The sequence below is a fragment of the Rhineura floridana genome, chromosome 5, assembly GCF_030035675.1.
Source record: "Rhineura floridana isolate rRhiFlo1 chromosome 5, rRhiFlo1.hap2, whole genome shotgun sequence".
NCBI classification, from domain to species: domain Eukaryota; kingdom Metazoa; phylum Chordata; class Lepidosauria; order Squamata; family Rhineuridae; genus Rhineura; species Rhineura floridana.
In genome coordinates this window covers 160,661,402-160,682,231 of record NC_084484.1, presented here as the reverse complement: position 1 = coordinate 160,682,231, position 20,830 = coordinate 160,661,402, and the positions used below count along the sequence as shown (strand labels likewise).

Sequence of the window (20,830 nt, the reverse complement as noted above, 5' to 3'; positions counted from 1 at the left end):
GCAGAAGGTCTCTGGACGGTTTACAGTTAAAAACAAATATACAAATACACAAATTTAAAAACACATTTTTAAAAAACAATTTAAAAACACATGCTAAAATGCCTGGGAGAAGAGGAAAGTCTTGACCTGGCACCGAAAAGATAACAGTGTTGGCCCAGGTGCACCTTGTCAGGGATATCATTCCATAGTTAGCTGCTAATGGCAGTGAATGATATTCCATGCCCTTTTCTCTCCTGTATTTCAGGAAGATGCTGAACGCACACAGTCTCTGGAATCTCACTAAGCCTGTCCCTCCATTCCCCATAGGCTGTGGGTTTGACCCCAGCTGAAGCCCTAGAGCCCCTTATAACAAAAACCTCAGAGAATTTGGGTCACAAGCAATTCTCTCTGCCTCTAAAATTTATTTACTGAGTATTTTACTCTAGAGCATCATATAGTCCAAGGTTTCCTAAACTGTGGTCCGTGGACTACCAGTGGCCGTGAATGAGCTTCATTCAGGTGGTCCGCGGTGTGTCTGTGAATAACTCAATTTGAATTCTTTGGAATTTGAATTGTAATACAATAAAATACAATATAAGAAATAAAAGAAGCAATACCAGTACAGTTAAAGATATCTAGCTCCCTACATGGCAATTGCTACAACAGGCAGAAAAATCATTAAATGGTCTGCCCAGACCCTCAGCAATTTTCAAGTGGTCTGTGGGGGGGAACAGTTTGGGAACCACTGATACAGTGTTTACAAGATTGGAGTAATTAAGCCATTCAGTTAACAACAACAACAAAACCCCATTTGGCTTAGCATGTTGTGTGAAGGGCTTTCCATGTTCACTCAGTCTCCAAAATGCCAGGAAGCTGCCATGCCTCTTAACAGGCATGTTTTTTAACCAATTTGGATATGTCATGCTGTCCTACGTTGTGGTTGGTGCAGCCTTCACCTTGACCTTGGGGTTGGATGGCTACTGGAGGCAGAGGGGTGGACAAGTCCCAGATTTGTCTGTTCATGGGAATAGATACATGGAGTCTCTGCAACTGAAGCTATCATGCAGTTGCAGCCCCCATTCCATGTGACAACTACCCAACTGTCTTCAGGAGTGACAGATTTGGAAAGGACCTTTTAGGCCACCTGGTGTAACAGCTTGCTTACGACTATGGCCCTCTAATACAGAAATAAATATGCTTTAATCTCTCTCTCTCTCTCTCCCCCTCCCTCCCTCCCTCCCTCCCTCCCTCCCTCCCTCTCCCCCTCTCCCCCTCTCCCCCCCCACACCCTTCCCCGGTCCTTTTCTGTACCTCACACATTCACCCTCTGCATTTTCCAACTGGCCTTCTCTGCTTGTCACACAGACCACATCCACACCACACATTTATTCCACTTTAAATAGTCATGGCTTCCCCCAAAGAATCCTGTGCAGTGTAGTTTGTGAAAGGTGCTGGGAGTTGTTAGGAGACTCCTGTTTCCCTGACACAGCTCCAATGGCTAGAGTGGTTTAACAGTCAGCCCCTTTTCCCAGAGAATTCTGGGAATTGGAGCTCTGTGAGGGAAATAACAGTCCCCTAACAACTCTCAGCACACTTCACAACCTACACTTCCCAAGATTAGGGGAAGCCATGGCTGTTTAAAGTGGAATAAATGTATGGTGTGGCCTGTCATCTTCACCACTCACCACTCCATTCCCGCCACATAACCGTCTCTCACAACAGGTTTTTAACTGAGCATTTGCAGGGGACACCCTCTGAATATGACTGGCCACAACAATCCTTTTATAATAAAAACTACAAATGCTCCTATTAGACAAAAAGCATATACTGGTAGACAAGAACACATACTAGCACTGCTTGGAGATGTTTGAAATACTAAATGGTATATAAATGCTTTTAAATAAATAAAATAGGTGTTCCCCATGACCTCTCATAACAGCTTTTCTGGGGTGGTTTTTCCCCAAATGCTCAGTACAAATGGAGAACTCTTCCCAGAAAAATAACCCCAGAAAAGTCTATAGAAGAAAAACGCATTCTGCATCTCAAGTTGCTCATTGAACATTTAACATACTTAAAACAATCCATTTCTCATCTTTTAAACCCCAAATTCAACACGGATCATCCTCAAACATACCTGTCATGTACTGCCAGATTTCAAATCAGTCCACTAAACCATTTTCTAACTATAAGCTGTAGAACGACTGCCTTAACCCCACCCATTTTCTCATTATAAGGGCAGAATGACACTCAGGCGGCTCACCCTTAATGTAGAACTGTGACTGTGACCCTATAATACTCTTCATTCCCCCATTTTTAAATGGGCATGATGTACAACCATGCAAGCATGAGTCTTGTTTGAGAGTGGCTAGCAGGCTTTTGTTTACCAAAATGAACCCTTCTTTTTTCTGTTTGTTTTTTTGTTTTTCAAAAGCATTTCTCCTCACAGTAGGCCTCGGTAGAACAGTGTGTAAAATGAAGACTTTTTTCTAAAGCATCTCATGGGGGGGGGGGTTCATCTGAGGAACTTTCCTTGAGTCCTCCTTCTAAGGGTGGTTTTTTGTTTGTTTTTTGTTTATTGTTTTTGACAGAATGCTTGTCCAGGTCTGCCTGTACTTCTATTGCAAATGCTTGTGGCGCTGCCTGAAATTTGTGGTGAGGAAACTGACGGGACGATGTGAGTTGCAAAGGATCTGCTACAGCACAAAGCCTGGTGCCGGCAGAACTATGAAAATTGGCAAGTGGCTGTAAAACAATTCTTTAAATTTGCTTTAATTTTGTTCTGTGTCATAATTGCTTTCTGTGTGTGTGAGACACTGACCAGATTCACACCATACATTTGTCCCACTATTATTCCACTTTAAATAATCATGGCTTCCCTTAAAGAATCTTGGGAAGTGTCATTTGTGAAGGGTGTTGAGAGGAGACCCCTATTCTCCTCACAGAGCTACAATTCCCATTGCTTGTCTGAAATTATGCTACCGGTCAGTGCATATACCAGCCTGCCCCAACCTTTGGTTCCCAAGATGTTGCTGGACTACAACTTGCATCAGCCCCAGCCAGCATGGCCAACGTTCAGGATTTATGGGAATTATAGTCCAGCAACATCTAGCGACCCAAAGGTTGGGAAAGGCTGGCATAGACATTATTAAGCTAGATGGACCTATGGTCTGACTCAGTATAAGGTAACTTACTATATAATTTATTTATTATTTGTTTATTTATAGCTCACCTTCTTTCCTCAGACAGCTGACTGTAATATGGCCTTAACAATAGCTTAAAAGCTCAACTTGCATTTTAAACTGTTGACCTGAAGAGAATATTTACATACCCAGTCAATATAAGCTTATTTTACATTATTGGAATCTTTTCAACTATATTGATAGGAGAACTCTCTTGATTAGTTGTGGAAATTTGGGCCCACTTTTTTTTAATAATTGTATCCTCACTAAGAGAAGAAAGAAGGGAAGTGGGGAGGAAGAGCATTATAAAGTTATATGAAATGGTTCAATTGGGTGGTATTCAATGCTAGGAGTAGACCCACTGAAGTTAATAGACTTAGGTTCATTGATTTCAATGGGTCTTCTCAGAGTAGGATTTAGTTTTGTTTTTTTTAATAATGTTTTTATTGGTTATGGGTAGAACAGAATACAAAACAAGAATAACTTATACAACAATGAGAGAAAATAGTACAATTGACAATAGGAGTTATGGTACCTCTAGGGAGGTAAGCATATATTAAATGGTTATTGTCCTGAATTGTTGAGTAGGATTTAGTTGAATACAAACCATTGTTCGCTGTATTGCTAAAAATGCAAAAAATAATAATAAAGTTTCAAAAATATTTTCTTGACAGAATCGTCATTGAGAAGTTCAAAAAATAAGGTGAGTAAATGTATTTACATCTCCTATTTTCTCAGCTGTATTAGCAGTTTGCACAGCCTTGCAGGAAAGATCACAGAAAACCTGCTTGTCAACATGTAGCAGCCTTGTATTTAACTACTTGTCAGGCTGCCAGAGGCAACTAAGAATTCTATTCAGGCAAGTGAGCCAGCAGGCAGAAGAGGAGCAGATTGCTCTTTCTCTTTCTTCTCCACCATCTTTCTTGGCTTCCATGCTGGCTGCAGAGGAAGTGAAGACCCTCTGTGGCCAGCAAAGAAACTAAAGGCGCTGGTGGAGTAGGGACAGAGTGATCCATCCCTCTTCCACCAGCCTACTGCATTTCTGCGCTGCATGCACAAGAGTCAACGCTTCTTCCAACATAGAAACTAGGGGCTGGTGACAAAGGGACAAACCCTTTGCCTCCAACCCTCTGTAAGACATGCACACAAGATAAAGCCTTGTCCTGCATGTTCTGCAAGGAACCAAGTGGTCTTGCAGAGAAAGCAGGGAGTATTCCATGCCCCCTCTGGCAGTCCATTCTGTTTCTATCCTTGAGCAGGTGGGCAGGTTTTATTCACCTGCTCTTTACTCCTAAGAGGGGCTGGTGAAGGAAAGATGGTGTGATCTGTCCATCCTCAACGAGCCCCTTTTATGAACTCTTTTTATGGGCTCCTTTGGGAGGAAATGTAGAATATAAATTTAATAAATAATAATAAAGCAAGTAAAAATAAAATAAATAAAAACAAACAACAAGCTGGTAACTTATTGGGGCCTATTAAGCCAATATGGGGGGGGGCTATCTGTGGCCATCCAGATGTTGCTGGACCCCAGTTCTCATGAGCCCCAGCCAGCATGGCTAATGGTTAGGGATGGTAGGAGTTATAGAAGAACACTATCCAGAGAGCAACAGTCTCCCTATCCTTTCAGTAAGGGAAGGGAAGTCTTCTTACCTCAGTGGCCACAGGAAACAAACCTGACATATTTTAAGAGACCTGGGTTCAGGTTCCCACACAGCTTTTATACTTGTGGGGTATCCTTCAGTAAGTTGTGATCTTTCACCCTAACCATCCTTGTAAGGATGTTGTGAGCATCAATAAGATGATAATTTGCAAAGTATTTCATACCCTGAAAAGTGATATAAAATTCAGGGAAACAGTATTAACAGACATGCATATGCCAGCTAGATTACACAGAACCATCTATGCACATTTGAAGACCACCAAGAGATAAGATGAATATTGTGAAGCATTGTACAGCAGTTTGTAACATGCCAGGTACTTTGCAGTCATAGAATCAAAGAATAGTTGAAAGGGGCCTATAAGGCCATCGAGTCCAACCCCCTGCTCAATGCAGGAATCCAAGTTAAAGCATACCCAACAAGTTGCCTTTTGAATGCCTCCAGTGTTGGAGAGCCCACCACCTCCTTAGGTAATTGGTTCCATTGTCGTACCGCAATAACAGTTAGGAAGTTTTTCCTGATGTTCAGTCAAAATCTGGCTTCCTAGTTTGTTTTTCCTCCTGATACCCTTTTAAGGTAGGTCACTTACAAGGATGGGAGAGAAATTTGTTTTGTTTGTATTTTAATGTAAACCTACCAAATTTGCATTTCCCAAACCAATATGTGAACCAAACCACAGCTCTCAAAACTCATGCTTCTCCGAATTTGCAGTGCAGTTGTCCAACCAAAGTATGCATTAAAAAATGCCTATTTTAGCAAAAATAATGTCACATATTAAACGTGCATAGAAATACATATGGATTTTCATGCAGACTTACTTTGTAAAAGTTTGCAAACTTAAGTAGATAATGGGGCAAACTGAATTTAAGACTGGAAAAATGAGAATCTGAAAGAAACTGAAATGGAGAAATTTAGCTATTCCTAGGACTCACTACTGTCTACTACTAATGTCATTTAGCTGATGGAAATAGACACTGAGAAACAGTGACATGCCAAAGGCCACTTATTGATCTAGTCCCTGCTTGGGGGGTGGGAGTTGTAATCATAGTGATAGAGTTGAGCCTATGTAGTACGATGCATGCATAAACAGAAACCTAGATCTGTGGTATCATCACTCTAGCTCAGGGGAAGCCAACCTGGTGCCCTCCAGATGATGTTGGGCTACAACTCCTATCATGCATGACAATTGGCCATGCTGGCTAGGGTTGATAGGACTTGGAGTCCAACAACAGCTGGAGGGCACCACATTGTCTGTCGCTGCAAACTTCTCATAAAGTTAAATTTAGTCATGACTATTATGTTTCACTTTCTGTGGGAGTAACTGATGTGTTAAAAAAAATTTCAGTTGCTCCAGAGTTCAGTAAGTGTTCATCCAGATGCTATTGAAAAAACTATAGATGCCATCATGGACCTAAAAAGGATTAATCCAGATGTAAATCCACAGTAAGTATGTGTGTATGGTAATGGTATTTTGGTGTGTTTAAATGTTTTGTTCTTCATCTCTTTGCGGTCTGTCTTCTCCCATAAATTCACAGTGGAATCCTGGGAAAACATTTGTGCACTATGATTCTTTAGTTGTGCTCTCTGATAATCACAAATTATGCTTTGACTACTTTTTAAACCATGGTTTGTCATAACGGCTTAATTGAGTCAATATATAAAAATCTCACATGCACAGGCCAGACACGGACACCCAGATTCCTGACCATGCTTTAGTCCTCTGACCCACATCATCCCAAATTTCCTACATATATCAATCCCATTGCATAGATGCCAGCACAACAGAACTCCTGCTGTACTTCAGTTTTGTGTGATGTTCTTCAGCCCCATTTTCTCACTGTCCATAGGTGTGTGGCCTATATTCCTGTGTTTAGCTCCTGCTTCACAGGAACTATATGCGCTCATACATTTTTTTTGTATGTCTCAGCCCCAACTCCAAAATAGTGCCCTACTCAGGACTTCACTCATTCTAAAGATTATCAGTATTTCCAATATCAGGGCTGAGTCCTAGGATATGTGAAGAAAAGTGCTTCTGAGCATGTGGAGAGAGCACTTTTCAGTTTATCCACCCTAGATTAAAGGATCCAGACTTAAAGAGCCTGTGGTGTGATTTTTCACACAGACCTGAGCCTAGGAGTTAAGTACTATTGCAACCTCCTTTGTCAGTGTAATGTTTTTTTGGGAATACATCCCTTTTCCACACACAAAAAGTCCACTCTGGGTTTTTCCATTCCCACTCTTGGCGGGGAGCAAAGTAGGCCTGCTGAGAGGGAAGGCTTGTGGGAGAGCAGCAAGGTCACAAAATAAGCTCTTTAAAACAGCGGGACTTTGGGGAGGCGATGTCATTAATCCCTTTCACCTTTCTCTGTGCCATGTGCATCATCCATGACAAAGCTTCTCTGCCATTAGTACAGGCAATGTAATATAGATTAAATAGAATGTTGGCTTCCCAGGCAAAGCTAGCATATTTTGAAATGTCGTGGTGTGCATTGCCTCAATTAATGTACTTCTTCACATTCATGAATGGTGAAAAGATATAGCTCCATACTTGGGTAATGTCAGTCATGCCAAGCTAAATTGTTGAGTGTAGCATTCTTACTCACTGTTGTTTTATTGTTGTTGTTTCTAGGCTAGGTGTATCTCTGCAGGCCTGCCTCCTACAGATTGTAGGGTACAGGAATTTGATTGCAGAGGTTGAGAAACTGCGTAGAGAGCCCTATGATTCTGAGGATCCCCATCATGAAGAAATGCTTCTGAAGGTAAGCTGTCAAGACACATTTACAAGGAGCTCTTCACATTGTCAAAGGCCATTACTAAAACCATTCCCCGCAAAAAGGCTTGACCACACAATTGTTTGCACTGAGATAACTACTTATTAACTCCAGTTAATTTATTAGTGTGATCTAGGGTAGGGATAGGAAACCTTTTGTTCCCTCAATGGTAATCTGTCAGGGGCCCCATGCCAGTGTTGGTTGAAGTTAGAGTCAAAAGTGTTCCGGAGTAACTAATTCAGAATAAAGACTGACCTATTTCAATTTTCCCTGTGGCTACCTCCGATTAGAACTTAAAATCCTGTGCAGGTCTTTGTTGTTGTTATGTGCCTTCAAGTCGGTTATGACTTATGATGACCCTAGCCAGAAGTAAACCCCACTGAGTTTGATGAGGTTACCCTCAAATAAGTATGTAGAGGATTTTTATTTCATGTATTTCTAGAGCAACGGGCCAATACAGCTACTGTTCTGGAAAGCAAGCAATAGTAATTTATTTAGGATTTTAGTGTGCTACACATAGAAGAGAAACCTACAAACAATGAGGAAAAAACTTACTTTTCCCATGCCATACAGTCAAGAAAAAGGTTTTTAAAATACTTTTTATCAAATAAAATACTGCCCCTTCTAGTAGTTTCTGTGTCGTAGAAAATTACATAGAAAAGGGGGGGGAGCACTTTTAAAAGGCTAAGAAAAAGGAGGAGAAAATGAACAGGAAGGAAAGAACTCTGGGACAGATTATAAGAGTCCCCTCTGGATCAGGCCAAAGGCCTATCTCGTCCAGCTTCTTGTTCTCACAGTGGCGAACCAGATGCCCATGGAAAGCCTGAAAGCAGGACCTTAGTGCAACAACACTCTGCCCACTTGTGATTCTCAGCAACGGGCATTCAGAGGCATTCTTGCCTCTGACAGTGAAGGTAGAACACAGCCATTGTGGCTAATAGCCATTGACAGCCTTATCCTCTATGAATTTGTCTAATCCTCTTAAAGCCATCCAAGTTGGCGGCCATCACTGCCTCTTGTGGGAGCGAATTCCATGGTTTAACTAAGTGCTGCATGCAGAAGTACTGTCTTCTATCTGCCTGGAATCCTCCAACATTAAAGCTTCATTGGATGTCCCCAGTGAGGGAGAAAAGCTTTTCTCTATCCACTTTCCCCAAGCCATGCATAATTTTATACACGCCTATCGCAGAAGAATAAAGCAGCCAGTTCCCAGGCTACAAGTTGCCCATCTGTGATCAGAAGTGAGGAAACTTTTTCAGGCCAAGGGCCATATTCCTTATTTCCTTTGCGAGCTTCCAGGGGCCACATGGTATTGAGGCAAAAGTGGGCAGAGCAACAAAAGTAAATTTTACCTGTGTACCCTCACACACCCCTCCCTGTCCTCCAGCCAGGCAAGCAAGAGGCAACGTTCAAGGGCACATTCTAGGCAGGCAAAAACAGTCAAGGTATAAAGCTGGGCTGTTGAGGGGTGTAGACTGTGGAGAGGAAATGTGGCTGGGAAGCTTAAGTGGCATGAGAAGAGTCCCAAGAGCCAGATAGAGGCTTTGAGGGCCACATTCCCCCTGCCCCAGGCCTGAGGTTCCTCAACCCTAATCTAGGGATATACATTATGTGGGAGATCAGGTTTTCTAATTTTTTTACTTGGAAACCAGGTGTTGGGAGGGGGGCTCTGAATTTCCTCAGAGCAGGAGCATTGGAGAATGGAGGCAGGGATAATAGCAGCTGTGGGAAGAGTGATTTAGTTCAGGAAAATCAGACCCCGGCTTGCAACTGTGGATAGGTGCAGTGTCTGAATTGAATTGAGCAGCTGCCTTAGAACTCAGCTGTGCTTCCCTGGTGTTGCATCTGGGGAAATAGAAGAGATGTTTGGCTGGGGATGAGGAGGAGCATGGAGGGTAAGGCAGGTGGATGGTGCCTGGCTGCTGTTGAAACATTTGCAAGGGATTTGGAAACTCAACATTTTGAAGATAGGGCTAGTTTGTCTTATCACAAGATTATTCCATTTTAGTACTTCATGCTGTGTCAAGTGAAGGAAGGAACTGGGGATTTTAGGAGGCCACAAGGATTTTTCCTTGTGAGGAAGCAATTGTTTTATTTAACAAAATTTGTATACTGCTTGGTCAACAAGACACATCTTTTTCAGAGGGCATTTGGCTATGACTAATTTGCTTTAAATTCTTTTACACATTAAATTTTAAATTGTTGTAACCTGCCCTGGGAATTGCTGGTGAAGGGTGGGTAATGAATAATAGTAGTAATAATAGTAATAATATAAATATTAAAGTGTTTTTGAGGTAATACAGAACATAATAGTTAGACATAAGGTTTAAAAATCACCAAGCAAATGTTCCCCATTCATTTTGCATAATTTCTTGCAACATATCTCTTTAGGCTGCATAGTGTGCCATGCACGGACTCGCCGAGAATTGTCGTGGGGGCCTCTGAAGCCAGGGAGCAGGGATGCTTGGATGTACAGAGGTTCTTTGATCATCTCTCTCTGTGGCTCTTGAACACAGTGATATTAGTGTTACGTCTCTCCTTTTTTTATTTGATTGTTTGTGCCCTTGTGAAATTGGCCTAAGAGGAAAAATTTCTCTCAAGCCTTGGAGAATCAAGACGGCTAATCGCCTTGTGCTTTGAAACCACACTGTGACGTGCAGCTAAATAAACCTGTGTTTTTCTATGCAGAGCCACTGAGTTATGCACAGTGAGTCCCCATCAAGGTTTTTACGCCATTTCTACATTAGGTCAAAGGGGGTTTCCGCAGAGGCTGTATTTGAAATGTCTGCTTGTGTCTAAGAAGCACTTCTTCCCCAGTCTTTTATTTGCTCCAGGCTCCTCTCGATACTGTGCATAACAATGAAGGCAAATCCCACAGAGAGCAAGTTTCAGAAATGCTGATCCATAGAAGTCCTGGGTTATTATATACCTGTGATTTTTTCCCTTCCCTCTCCTGTAGCTATGGAAATGCTTGCAACCTGATTCCCCATTGGAAGCTCGAATTTCCAAGCAGTGGTGTGAAATTGGTTTCCAAGGTGACGATCCTAAAACAGATTTTAGAGGAATGGGCCTTCTGGGGCTTTATAACTTATTGTAAGTATGTTTTTGTTTCTCTTAAAGGTTGGACATAAAGGTATAAATTCCAACAGTACATTTCAGACTTTATTAAGAAAATTGTCATTCTTGAAAGCTTGGAGGCTCCCACCTCAGTTCATTGCAATTTTTTATCCCTCTTGATGAGAAATAATTTCTTTTCTTTTTATCAACAATTTACTTCAGATTCTTCCCAAAATGTAAATGTACTGCCTTCAAGTTGATTCTGACTTATGACGACCCTATGAATAGGGTTTTTATGAGGCTGAGAGGCAGTGACTGGCCCAAGGTCACCCAGTGAGCTTCATGGCTGTGTGGGGATTCGAACCCTGGGCTCCCAGGTCATAGTCCAACACCTTAACCACTACACCTCACTGGCTCTCTACACCAACTGTCAAATATTTTTCCTTGTAAATAGCACTGTGTGAGCAGCAATCCACTTGTGCAACAGGACTTCCCCTTCCTCTCATCTCCAGCCCACCCAAAACCTGTTCCAGAAGGTCCCCCAAACGTTTGGAACAGATTTTGAGGGTGCTTGGGAGGCTGCAGGGGAATGGAGAGGAGGAGGAAAGTTCCATTGCACAAGCAGAGGTCAGTTGCCCAAGTGGAGCGGCAGCATACAACCCTTTTACATTCCGATACAACCCTTTTACATTCAAATACAATGTTGTTTTAGAGGTTTCCATTGTTTAAACAAAACTATCAAGTTGCTGTCTCTCTCCTCCCCCACCTTTTTTTTTGCTTTTGTATACCTTGTTAATTTTGCCACTTATCTGTAGTCACCTATGCATTCACTGCTATAATTTCTCCTTGTCTCCAGCCTACATGAGTGCATTTATTCAGATCATTTTAAATAAGAACTCACTTCACACCTTACATTATGTAAGATACAGAGGAGAGCGGCACATGGTAACTTTGCCACTCAGAAAGAGGATTAAATGCCCATTTTAAGTGTACAGACTGGGTATCTGCATACAGTTGGGGGAAAATTACTTACAACTGTTCGGGGTGATGTTGTTAAATACCGAAATGTGTTTTTCCCCTCCAGATATTTTGCTGAACGCGATGCTGCTGCAGCTCAGCAAATCCTCTCTGACTCCCTTCAACCAAAATACAGGTAACATTTTGTAGCTGCAAATAGTAGCCACTTCACATAAACAAATCCTTTTAGTAATAATTTCACATCCCTTTTACTGTTAATATACAATATTTTCTGTTTATCTTGAACTCTGTTACTTAAGACTGGAGAGATCAGTTCCATGTGTTCTACATATTTATTGTACTAGTAAATACATAAAATGTATTCCAAGTTTATATTGATTTTTAAGCTACTTATTTTTCCTTTCCTTTTTTCCCCATCTTTCACAATGAAGGGAAGTCACTAAAGAGGAGTTAAGGTATTTTTTTTTCCTTTGCATTTTACAACCCTTTATGATAAAAATTTGAAGCAGACAAACTATATTCTTGGTGATGGAGAGTGCAGATCCCAAATGAATTCCTCAAGAAGGGGTCAGGGTTTTGATTTCTCAAGAAAGGGGCAGCCCTACCTCAAAAGCAGCTTCTTGTGAAAGTAAAAACTTCATCGCCTGGGTTTAGAGGAAGGCGAGTAAGATTGTCAGAGGCACTGGCACCTGGTGGCTCCATGTCAGTGGGGCAATGGAATCTGCTCCAGGTTTTAGTCTAAAGGAAGCAGCTCCTTGAAAATTCAGAACCCGGAGCGGATTATGATGTCCTACTGATATGGAGCCATCAGCTGCCACTGGTCAGAGGTATAGAAAGCAAGTCCTGTGAGGACAGATGGAGGGAAATGAGTACATGGAACCTGGAGAAAAATGAGTGGAAGGAAGATTGCACTCATCAAATACATGAAGAGCTGTTGCATAGAAGAGGACAAAGACTTGTTCTCTTTCCCACCCCACCCCGAGGAAAGGACTGGCTCTAATAGGCTTAAGTTACAGGAAGATAGAGTTTGTTTTAGCATTAGGTGAAACCTTTTGTCAGTAAGAGCAATTTGACAATGGGGCCAATTACACAGAGAGATGGAAGGCTGTTGCTCACTAGAAGGTTTTCAAGCAGAGGCTGGACAGCCACCTTTTGGGGTTGCTCTAACACCAGATTTCCTGCATGATGAGAGTTGGCCTAGGTGGCCTTGCAAGACCCCTCCAAGACAGATTCTACCAGGTTGCGAGCTCTCTCCCTTTATACTTGACCCTTTAGCAGATCTGCTTATGAAACCCGCTGTATTCTGCTACGAGCTACAGCATGTATTAATGTAGTGTATTGTCTTCTTTATAGCCCCTGACGAAGGCCCAATATACTAGAGGCCAAAATACTTTGGACTTTCCTAAGAAATAAATTTTCTCAGCATTTTGGGATTTTTTTCTCTTTCTTTGTGGCATTTAATACAGCAGGGCCAGTAGGTATGCTTGCCTCCTATTTGAAGAAGCAGGCTGTGCTAGTCTCATCCCACACACACACACACAAAATAAAAGAATAATGAGGTCTGGAAACCTGAGGTACGTATAGTGGTTGCCCACCTTCTTATAAGCTTACATGTTCTTCACACACACGCATGCTTCAAAGATCCCTGACCATCAGCTGACCTTACCATTACAAGGGAGAAAGCATAATTAAATTTACTGCCACAAGGTGTTGCTGTGGCCACTTGTTTAGATGGTTTCCAAAAAGGGTAATGGAGAATAAGGCTAGCAGTGGCTGCTAGATATGATGGTTAAATAGAACCTCCACGTGGCCTTTTTGTTTTGAGTTGCTGAGGAGCAATAGCAAGAAAGAACTATATATCACTTTTATGCCCCCTTTCTGAGCTTCCCAAAAGCATCTGGTTGGTCACTGTTAGTAATAAAGTTAACTGGACTAGATTGGTCTTTGGTCTGATTCAGCAAGGTTCTTTTCATGGTCTTGTGTTCAGGGTAGTTGAGCAGTCTTTAGCCCATCTGTGCTATCCATTTTAAAGCAGAATCATACCACTTTAAATAGCTGTGGCTTCCCCCAAAGAATCCTGAGAACTGTAGTTTGTTAAGGGTGTTGAAAGTTGATGGGAGAACCCTATTCCCGTCACAGAGCTACAATTCACAGAGTTGTGTGGGAAGAGGAATTTGTTGTTAAACCAATCTGGGAAGTGTATTTCTGTGAGAGGAATAAGAGTCTCCTAACAACTCTCAGTGTCTTTAACAAACTATAGTTCCCAGGATTCTTTGGGGGAAACCATGACTGTTTAAAATGGTATATTGCTTTAAATGTAAAGTGCAGAATTCCCCCAAAATATTTGAGCAGCACCATATTCATATCAAAAGTCACAAGATAGGCAGATGGCATAGGTCCAGTTAGAATATCCTGGAGATGCCATAGAGAAGGTCAGGACCTCATAAAGGCCTTATGTCCTCAAACGAGAGAGTGGTTGAGGACTATTTCAGATGTGATATTTTTCTACACAGAGATAATTTCCACATTGCAGCATCCAGACATGTCTGATAGCAGCAAGATAAATTCTCACACAATGTTTGTTCTAAAGGAGTTACTCATTAACATGGGCCCATCTGCACTATACATTGAAAACAATATCACAGCACTTTAACAGTTATGGCTTCCCCCAAAGAATCCTGGGAACTGTAACTTGTGACGGGTGCTAAGAGTTTTTAGGAGACCCTCTATTCCCTTCACAGAGCTACAATTCCCAGAGTTCCCTGGGAAGAGGGATTTGGTTGTTAAACCACTCTGGGAATTGTCACTCTGAGGGGAATAAGGGGCTCCTAACAACTGTCAGCACCCTTAATCAACTACAGTTCCCAAGATTCTCAGGTGCTAAATCACAGAACAGTGCTGTGTCCACTACAGCATACTTTCTGTTGTGGTATGGAATTTTAATAGATTATCCTTATTAGCTGAAGACTAGGACAATGCTGCATTCTATGAAGCTCAGTCAATACAGTGTCACTTTTATTTTTAGCAGTGTTTCACCTAGCAACTTTTAGATTTAGAATTCAGGACTGTGTGTTGTTGCTGTTTTTTTGACACTGCTTGACAAAACCATTGTCTATTTTCTCTGTGGTGTTGTTGTGGCATTGCACATCCTCCTATCTTTCTTTGTGTGCATGTCTAGAGACTTGTGGGGGGGTAGGGGTTGTGCTGTGATGATGCATGCCGTTTTCAAATAAAAAGCACCCACCAGAGGCAGATATAATCCTAGATATGTGTATTTTTGTGTGCATTTTTGTTGTTGAGATGCTGCTGGTGGTGATGAGAAATGTAATATGTATCTTTTATTAATATTTGGGGTGGAATTCATGCTCGGGGGTGCATTCATTATTGCTAGCAAGAGTGTTTTGTACTGCTTCATACTTTTCAGTATATCTGAAAAATATATACAGCTATTGCTGCTGTAATAGCAGAAGCACCAAATAAAGGAAAATTCCAAGGATGTGCATCAGCCCAAATGATGGTAATGTCCTCTACTATACAAGTATACCAGGGATATAATCTATACGCCTATGGGCTACAGATATGTAGGTATTGCATTAATTATTACACCTGATCTTAAGCTTTCTAGCACAGGACCTGTATTAAGTCACCTGTAGCGTACCTTGTGGTAGGAATTGATCACACTCTTGGTGAAGAGCAGGAGATAGGCTCCGTTGGTCATAGCTCATTGAGTGTTTGGTTCAAATCCTGCTCTGCCATAAAGCTCGCTGCGTAGGCAAGTGAAATGAACCACCCATAGGCAAGGTATTGGAGCCTAGATACCGAGGAGCCCTCTAGGGGTCACAGAAATGTTTTAGTTTGTAAATTAAAAGAGAGATTAAAACAAACTCTCCAAAAACAGAGTGATAAGGACTGATTGCAAGAGGAGTCACAAGATGCCATGGAATGTTGAAGGTGTCAGCAAAATCCTGCTTAGAATACAGTTAAAATACAGCAAAAATCATATAAACAATTTGGAAAACCACTGGACAGAAACCAACAAGACCCATGGTAGACGTGAAGGGGAAACCATGTTTCTGCCCCCATTCACACACAAACTGGGAGTTGAGGTGGGGATCTGATTTTTTTGCATTCTTCTACCCAACCCCACAGAGTTGTGAGGATGAGATGGCTTAGCCCCATTTTAAGCCATCCTAAGTTCCTTGAGAGAAAGTCCAAATACAAATGACATATGTAAACAACATTAGGTCTACTATCATTGTGGATATTAAATACATGCTTTTGCAATTGCGTGGTGTGTTTAGCACAGTTGACTTTTGCTGTATGGTGCCTGTTGGCTGATGTAGTCAAATTTGTGGAAGCCAACATGTATGTTTAAAAATGTATGTTTTGTATTCTCATTTGTATTTTTAAATTAAAAGGGAAAAAATAGTAATAAAATCTACGTTACAGCCAGCAACAACATTTAGAAGAAGCATCCTCCATAGTCCTTGATTCTTCCCTAATACTCACATAAGCATAGCCATTTTGTTCAACTTCCCAAATGTTGGGGCAACGAAATTGGCTTAATGTACCACCATGGAAAGAGAGCTAAGAGGCCGGAAACCACCACAGATGCATATTGTTAACTAGAAACATCTGAAATACATCAGGCCCACCTGCTTCATCCTTATCTTTTCCCTCCTCACCACCACTTTTTTTTTTCTTAAAAGATGCAGCTAGACATACTTTTTGACTGTGCAGAAAGCTGTTGGGTGACATTCAGACAGCCCGCTTAAGTTGGGAGTATGCAACCATCTTGCAGTGTCTGATAGACTCTCCGGTTCTTGTTCTAAGGAAGGGCCATAGCTCACTGATGGAACATTTGTTTTGAATGCAGAAGGTCCCAGGTTCAATCCCTGGCATCTCCGGGTAGGGCTGGTAGAGAACCCTGCCTGAAACCATGGAGAGCCGCTGCCAGCCAGTGTAGACAGTACTGAACTAGATGGGCCAATGGCCTGACAGAGTACAAATCCTATGATTTTTCATTTGATTCACATGGAGAAAGTCAATTTATAAAATATACTTGTAGTTTTGACTGAGGCCTTTTTCTTTTTTGGGTGGTTAAAGTAGAAAAACAGCTTCAAAATGTGTTATAGATCAAAACCTTTAGATAATAACAATAATAACTTTAAATGTTATTTAAAAATGTGAAATGTGTTGAAATGTGCAATAATTGTAATAAGATAGTTGCAAATATAAGAAAGAAAAATGTGTTATGTAACCTGAAAGATAAAATGGGGCCCCTTTGATCATGGGCTCTCTTTCTGAAGTGGAATGGAAGAGGATGAAGTGCTGCCTCTCCGTATTGTGTTGAACAGTTTAAACCACTGTTCCTCAACCTTGGGTCCCCAGATATTGTCAGACTACAACTCCCATCAACCCCAGCCAGCTTACCTAATGGCCAAGGATGACGGGACTTGTAGTCCAACAACATCTAGGGACCTGAGGTTGAAGAACAGTGGTTTAAACTGAGTCAGAGGAGGGCCCTTTCACATACCTCCCCATCATTAGAAGCATCTTTTCAGTGAAGCCTAGGAGATGGCCTCTGATTCATGTCTTCCACCACACCCATTCACTCCCCAACTAAACACTCATGCAATCCCTCCCCTCTCACCTCCAAGCTAGTCAAGACATGTGCAGTCATACATGTGTGCTTCTTTGTTCATCATTCATGGATCACACTGATAGGGCCTTACATGCATTAAATACATTTTGTATTAGCTTAATTTACAAAGCACTGAACAATTTAGGTCCAGGGTATCCTAGTGACAGCCTGAACCCTTATATCCCAGCTCGATCACTGAAATCATCTGCAGGAGCGGTTTTAGCCGTCCTGCAAGTTGGCAACGCTCTGTTAACAACTACAAAATTGAGCCTTCAGTATCATCGGCCCAGTTCTCTGGAATGCTCTGCCAACAGAGATTCAGCAGATGCCTTCTGTTTTAACTTTCAAGCACCTGCTGAAAACCTTTCTGTTTCATCAGGTTTATGCAGGCAATTAAGAAAATGCTTTTTTCACAACAGTTGACCTTTGTTTTTATTGTATTTTGAATGTTTTTTATTCTGTGATTATGGTTGTAGTTTTTAACATGTAAACTGATTCAATATTTTTAACAAAATAGTGGTATACAAATATTTTTATAAATAAATTAATAATTTTGGGGGCTTCAGATAACAAGATGGGGAGGAGAGGCATTACCCCAAGACTTATTTCCATGCTTTGCCACACATAAGACATTTATTCCAAGCTGTGTGTGAACTGGTTCTCAAAGGCTTAGAAAATTTCTGTGGGAAGGCAATACTCTTTCCTATCTTTTCATTCTAGTAGTGGTTTTAGTTGGTCACAGGCTTACAGAATATCAAAGGTTTACTCAAAACTGAAAGTGCTTTCCATAGATTCTTTCCCGCCCCCTCCAGTACGATAGAATGCACTCGCCCTCTTATTTTATCCTTTTAAAGGTTGCACGAACAATAAGTTGCCTTTCACAGAAAAAATATAAAAGGTGCAGACCGTTTTTAGATTGCCCTGATGAGAATGTAATAGTGGTAGTGGTATAAGACAAACAAGTTAAAATGGCTTTGGAGGTCTTGTATCCGCTTTGGTTTAAAAGATTACAAAAATTTAAATGACCGAAGTCAGAGTAAAAAGCTATCAAGTCAGTCAGCGTTTTCTGGGTCATGACTACTAGGCACAGCGAGAATTGTTTAGCATTTGTCCACCCACATCTGCTTTCATTTTTTCAGCAAATTGAGCAAGGCTGAGTGGGAGAAGAAAAAGTTTAATAAAGCCATTGGGTAAGTATAGAATTCCAAAGTAGAAATATTGTTATGCTGATGATATTGATTATTTTGTTATATATTACTTGGCTCCCCCCTCATGTCCCCACACACACACACACCTTTCAGGATATTTGAAATATTTCCAGCAGTTTGATTGTTCTGTAGCTGCAGTCATTGTAAACAATTTGTTTCTCCTGGTGCAAAGGTTGAACAGTGCCTAGGACCCACTTTCCAGTAAGGTTACCAGATCAGCAGCAGCTACAGATTTCTAGCAACTTTCATGGGCAACCTGCAGTCCTCCTGATGTTGTTGGACGACAACTCCCATCATCCCTGACCCTTGGCCACACTGGTTGAGGCTGCTGGGATTTAAAGTCCTACAACAGCTCAATGGTAGAGCATTTGCTTTGCACACAAAAGGTCCTAGATTCAATCCTCAGGTATGGCTGAGAGAGCCCCTTTCTAAAATCCTGGAGAGTTGCTGCTGATTAGTGCAGAACTGGATCTGGCTGGCAGGCCAGATTCCTCAAACCCGCATCCTCCACGGACCAGCATTTAACAGATGGCTGGAACTACCCATAATGACATTAGGTGACTGACACTTGTCAAAATTCAAAGGGGATAATTGTAACTGCCAATCAGCATATTATGTCAGGTGTGGGGAGATGGGCTTGGTTTGTGAGGCGTAATTAGGGCCATGAGCTGGAGATTCCCCACTGCTGGTGTAAACAGTACTGAGCTACAGAGACTAAAGGTCTGACTCAGTATAAGGCAGCTTAACTGCTTCCATCTGCCGTTCTTGCAAGCAGATGTGGAGAGTTTGCCCTGAAGAGGTGGCATGATAAAAGAGTGGGAGGGTTCTATGAGCAAGGAAGGCAAGACATAGGAAGCTGCCTTATAAGGAGTCAGACCATAGGTCCATCTAGCTCAGAACCGTAAAAATAAATAAGTGCCTGGCCCTGATCTTACTGATTCTAATAAGCAAAACTGTGGCACTCAGTGTGTGAATAGTAGGGCACACACTTGGTGCTCTCAAGTCTATTTTGTTTATTTTTGAAGATTAAAATCAACTTGTATCCCAGGCAATATATAATTCTTCCTGCGTTCTTGGCCCAATTCACCTCCACGTCAGTCCTTTTACACCTGCATTCCGCCAGACCTTGAAAACCTGGCCCTTCAGGCAGGCCTTTGGGGTGGGTTAGGTTTTAGGGTTACTGTTGGAATTTTAAGGTTTTAATGTGAATTGTATGTTTTATGTTGTGCGTTGCCCAGAGTGGCTGGAGAACTGGCCAGATGGGCGACTAATACATTTAATAAAGAAAATAAATAAAATACATTCCTGGCTATTGCCTATGATGAATTTTGAGATCCATAACTGATTGTATCCACTGATGCAACTGAAGTTGTAAAGGAAAGGCATTTACCAAGACTTGGCAGATTGACAATTTGACCCAGAAGGCAATTAGGACTGCCTGTAATTGGCATTTCTGTGCCATAGATTTTCTGGATGTGACTGTTCCGTTACCTTAAATCCCTCCTACATCTTTTAATCTCTGCTTCATGTTTCTTGCAGATATTCTTTTGCTATTGTTGGTATTAATATAACAGACCTTGCATACAACCTGCTTGTGAGCGGTGCTCTGAAGACACACTTCTACAATGTTGCTCCAGAGGCTCCAACGTTATCCCATTTCCAGCAGACATTCTGTAAGTGTGCAAGAGAACAAGAGAGATTGAGAATAAATGTGTTTGTTGTGCTGGTAGTGTTCTTACTGCATGTGATCAATTATATAGCTGGTGTTCCTTTGGTTGATTACATCCTTATATTAAATTTTACATTTGTCTGGGGGATGACCAGCATGCAGCAAAATAGAGAGATGAATCTGTTTTGTGCGGTGACTGGTAATCTCAGACCAAATAAACTCTTTCCCTTTTTCCATTGCAAATGTTGATTGGGTCCAAACATCCATAAAATAATTGGAAGCCTAATTCCTGCCATCAAAACTACAGCTTACCCTCCTTCTTGATGCTATGTCAATTCCTTTCTCTTACTGATTTTGTTTTCCATTTTATTGTATGATTTTTCTAATAAGTGATAAGAACGTATTGATCTCACCTTTCATGTGGAATGGTATTCTTGTATTATAAAGTGGTCCTTCCTGGTTGTGAAGAAGAATTAAAATATAATGTTTGGGCTGCAGGCGTACATGAAATTCCCTCCACCCATACATATATATATTTTTCCACCTGACTGCTTGCATAATCCCTGCTCTCCAGGACACCCCTCTTCCCACTATGATTCTATGTGTGGCTCTGAGACAGGCAAAAAAACTGCCTCTCCTGAATGCACACATATCTGAATAGCAACACATTTGTGTGTGTGTGTTGCT

At 41.4% G+C, this 20,830-nt stretch overlaps 1 protein-coding gene across 4 annotated transcripts in view; it reads left to right on the top strand.

Moving 5' to 3' along the window:
* The window catches only part of ELMOD1 (ELMO domain containing 1), a 62,638-nt gene that overhangs the window by 39,312 nt on the left and 2,496 nt on the right, over nucleotides 1-20,830 (top strand). For 3 of the 4 annotated variants that reach the window (XM_061628668.1, XM_061628669.1, XM_061628670.1), the window contains 9 exons: nucleotides 2,568-2,713; nucleotides 3,833-3,861; nucleotides 6,162-6,259; nucleotides 7,446-7,575; nucleotides 10,547-10,680; nucleotides 11,729-11,797; nucleotides 12,054-12,077; nucleotides 18,406-18,456; nucleotides 20,014-20,147. In XM_061628668.1, the coding sequence (XP_061484652.1) occupies nucleotides 2,568-2,713; nucleotides 3,833-3,861; nucleotides 6,162-6,259; nucleotides 7,446-7,575; nucleotides 10,547-10,680; nucleotides 11,729-11,797; nucleotides 12,054-12,077; nucleotides 18,406-18,456; nucleotides 20,014-20,147 (815 nt within the window). The remainder of the gene's footprint in view (nucleotides 1-2,567; nucleotides 2,714-3,832; nucleotides 3,862-6,161; nucleotides 6,260-7,445; nucleotides 7,576-10,546; nucleotides 10,681-11,728; nucleotides 11,798-12,053; nucleotides 12,078-18,405; nucleotides 18,457-20,013; nucleotides 20,148-20,830) is intronic. The other variant, XM_061628671.1, reaches the window with a different exon arrangement.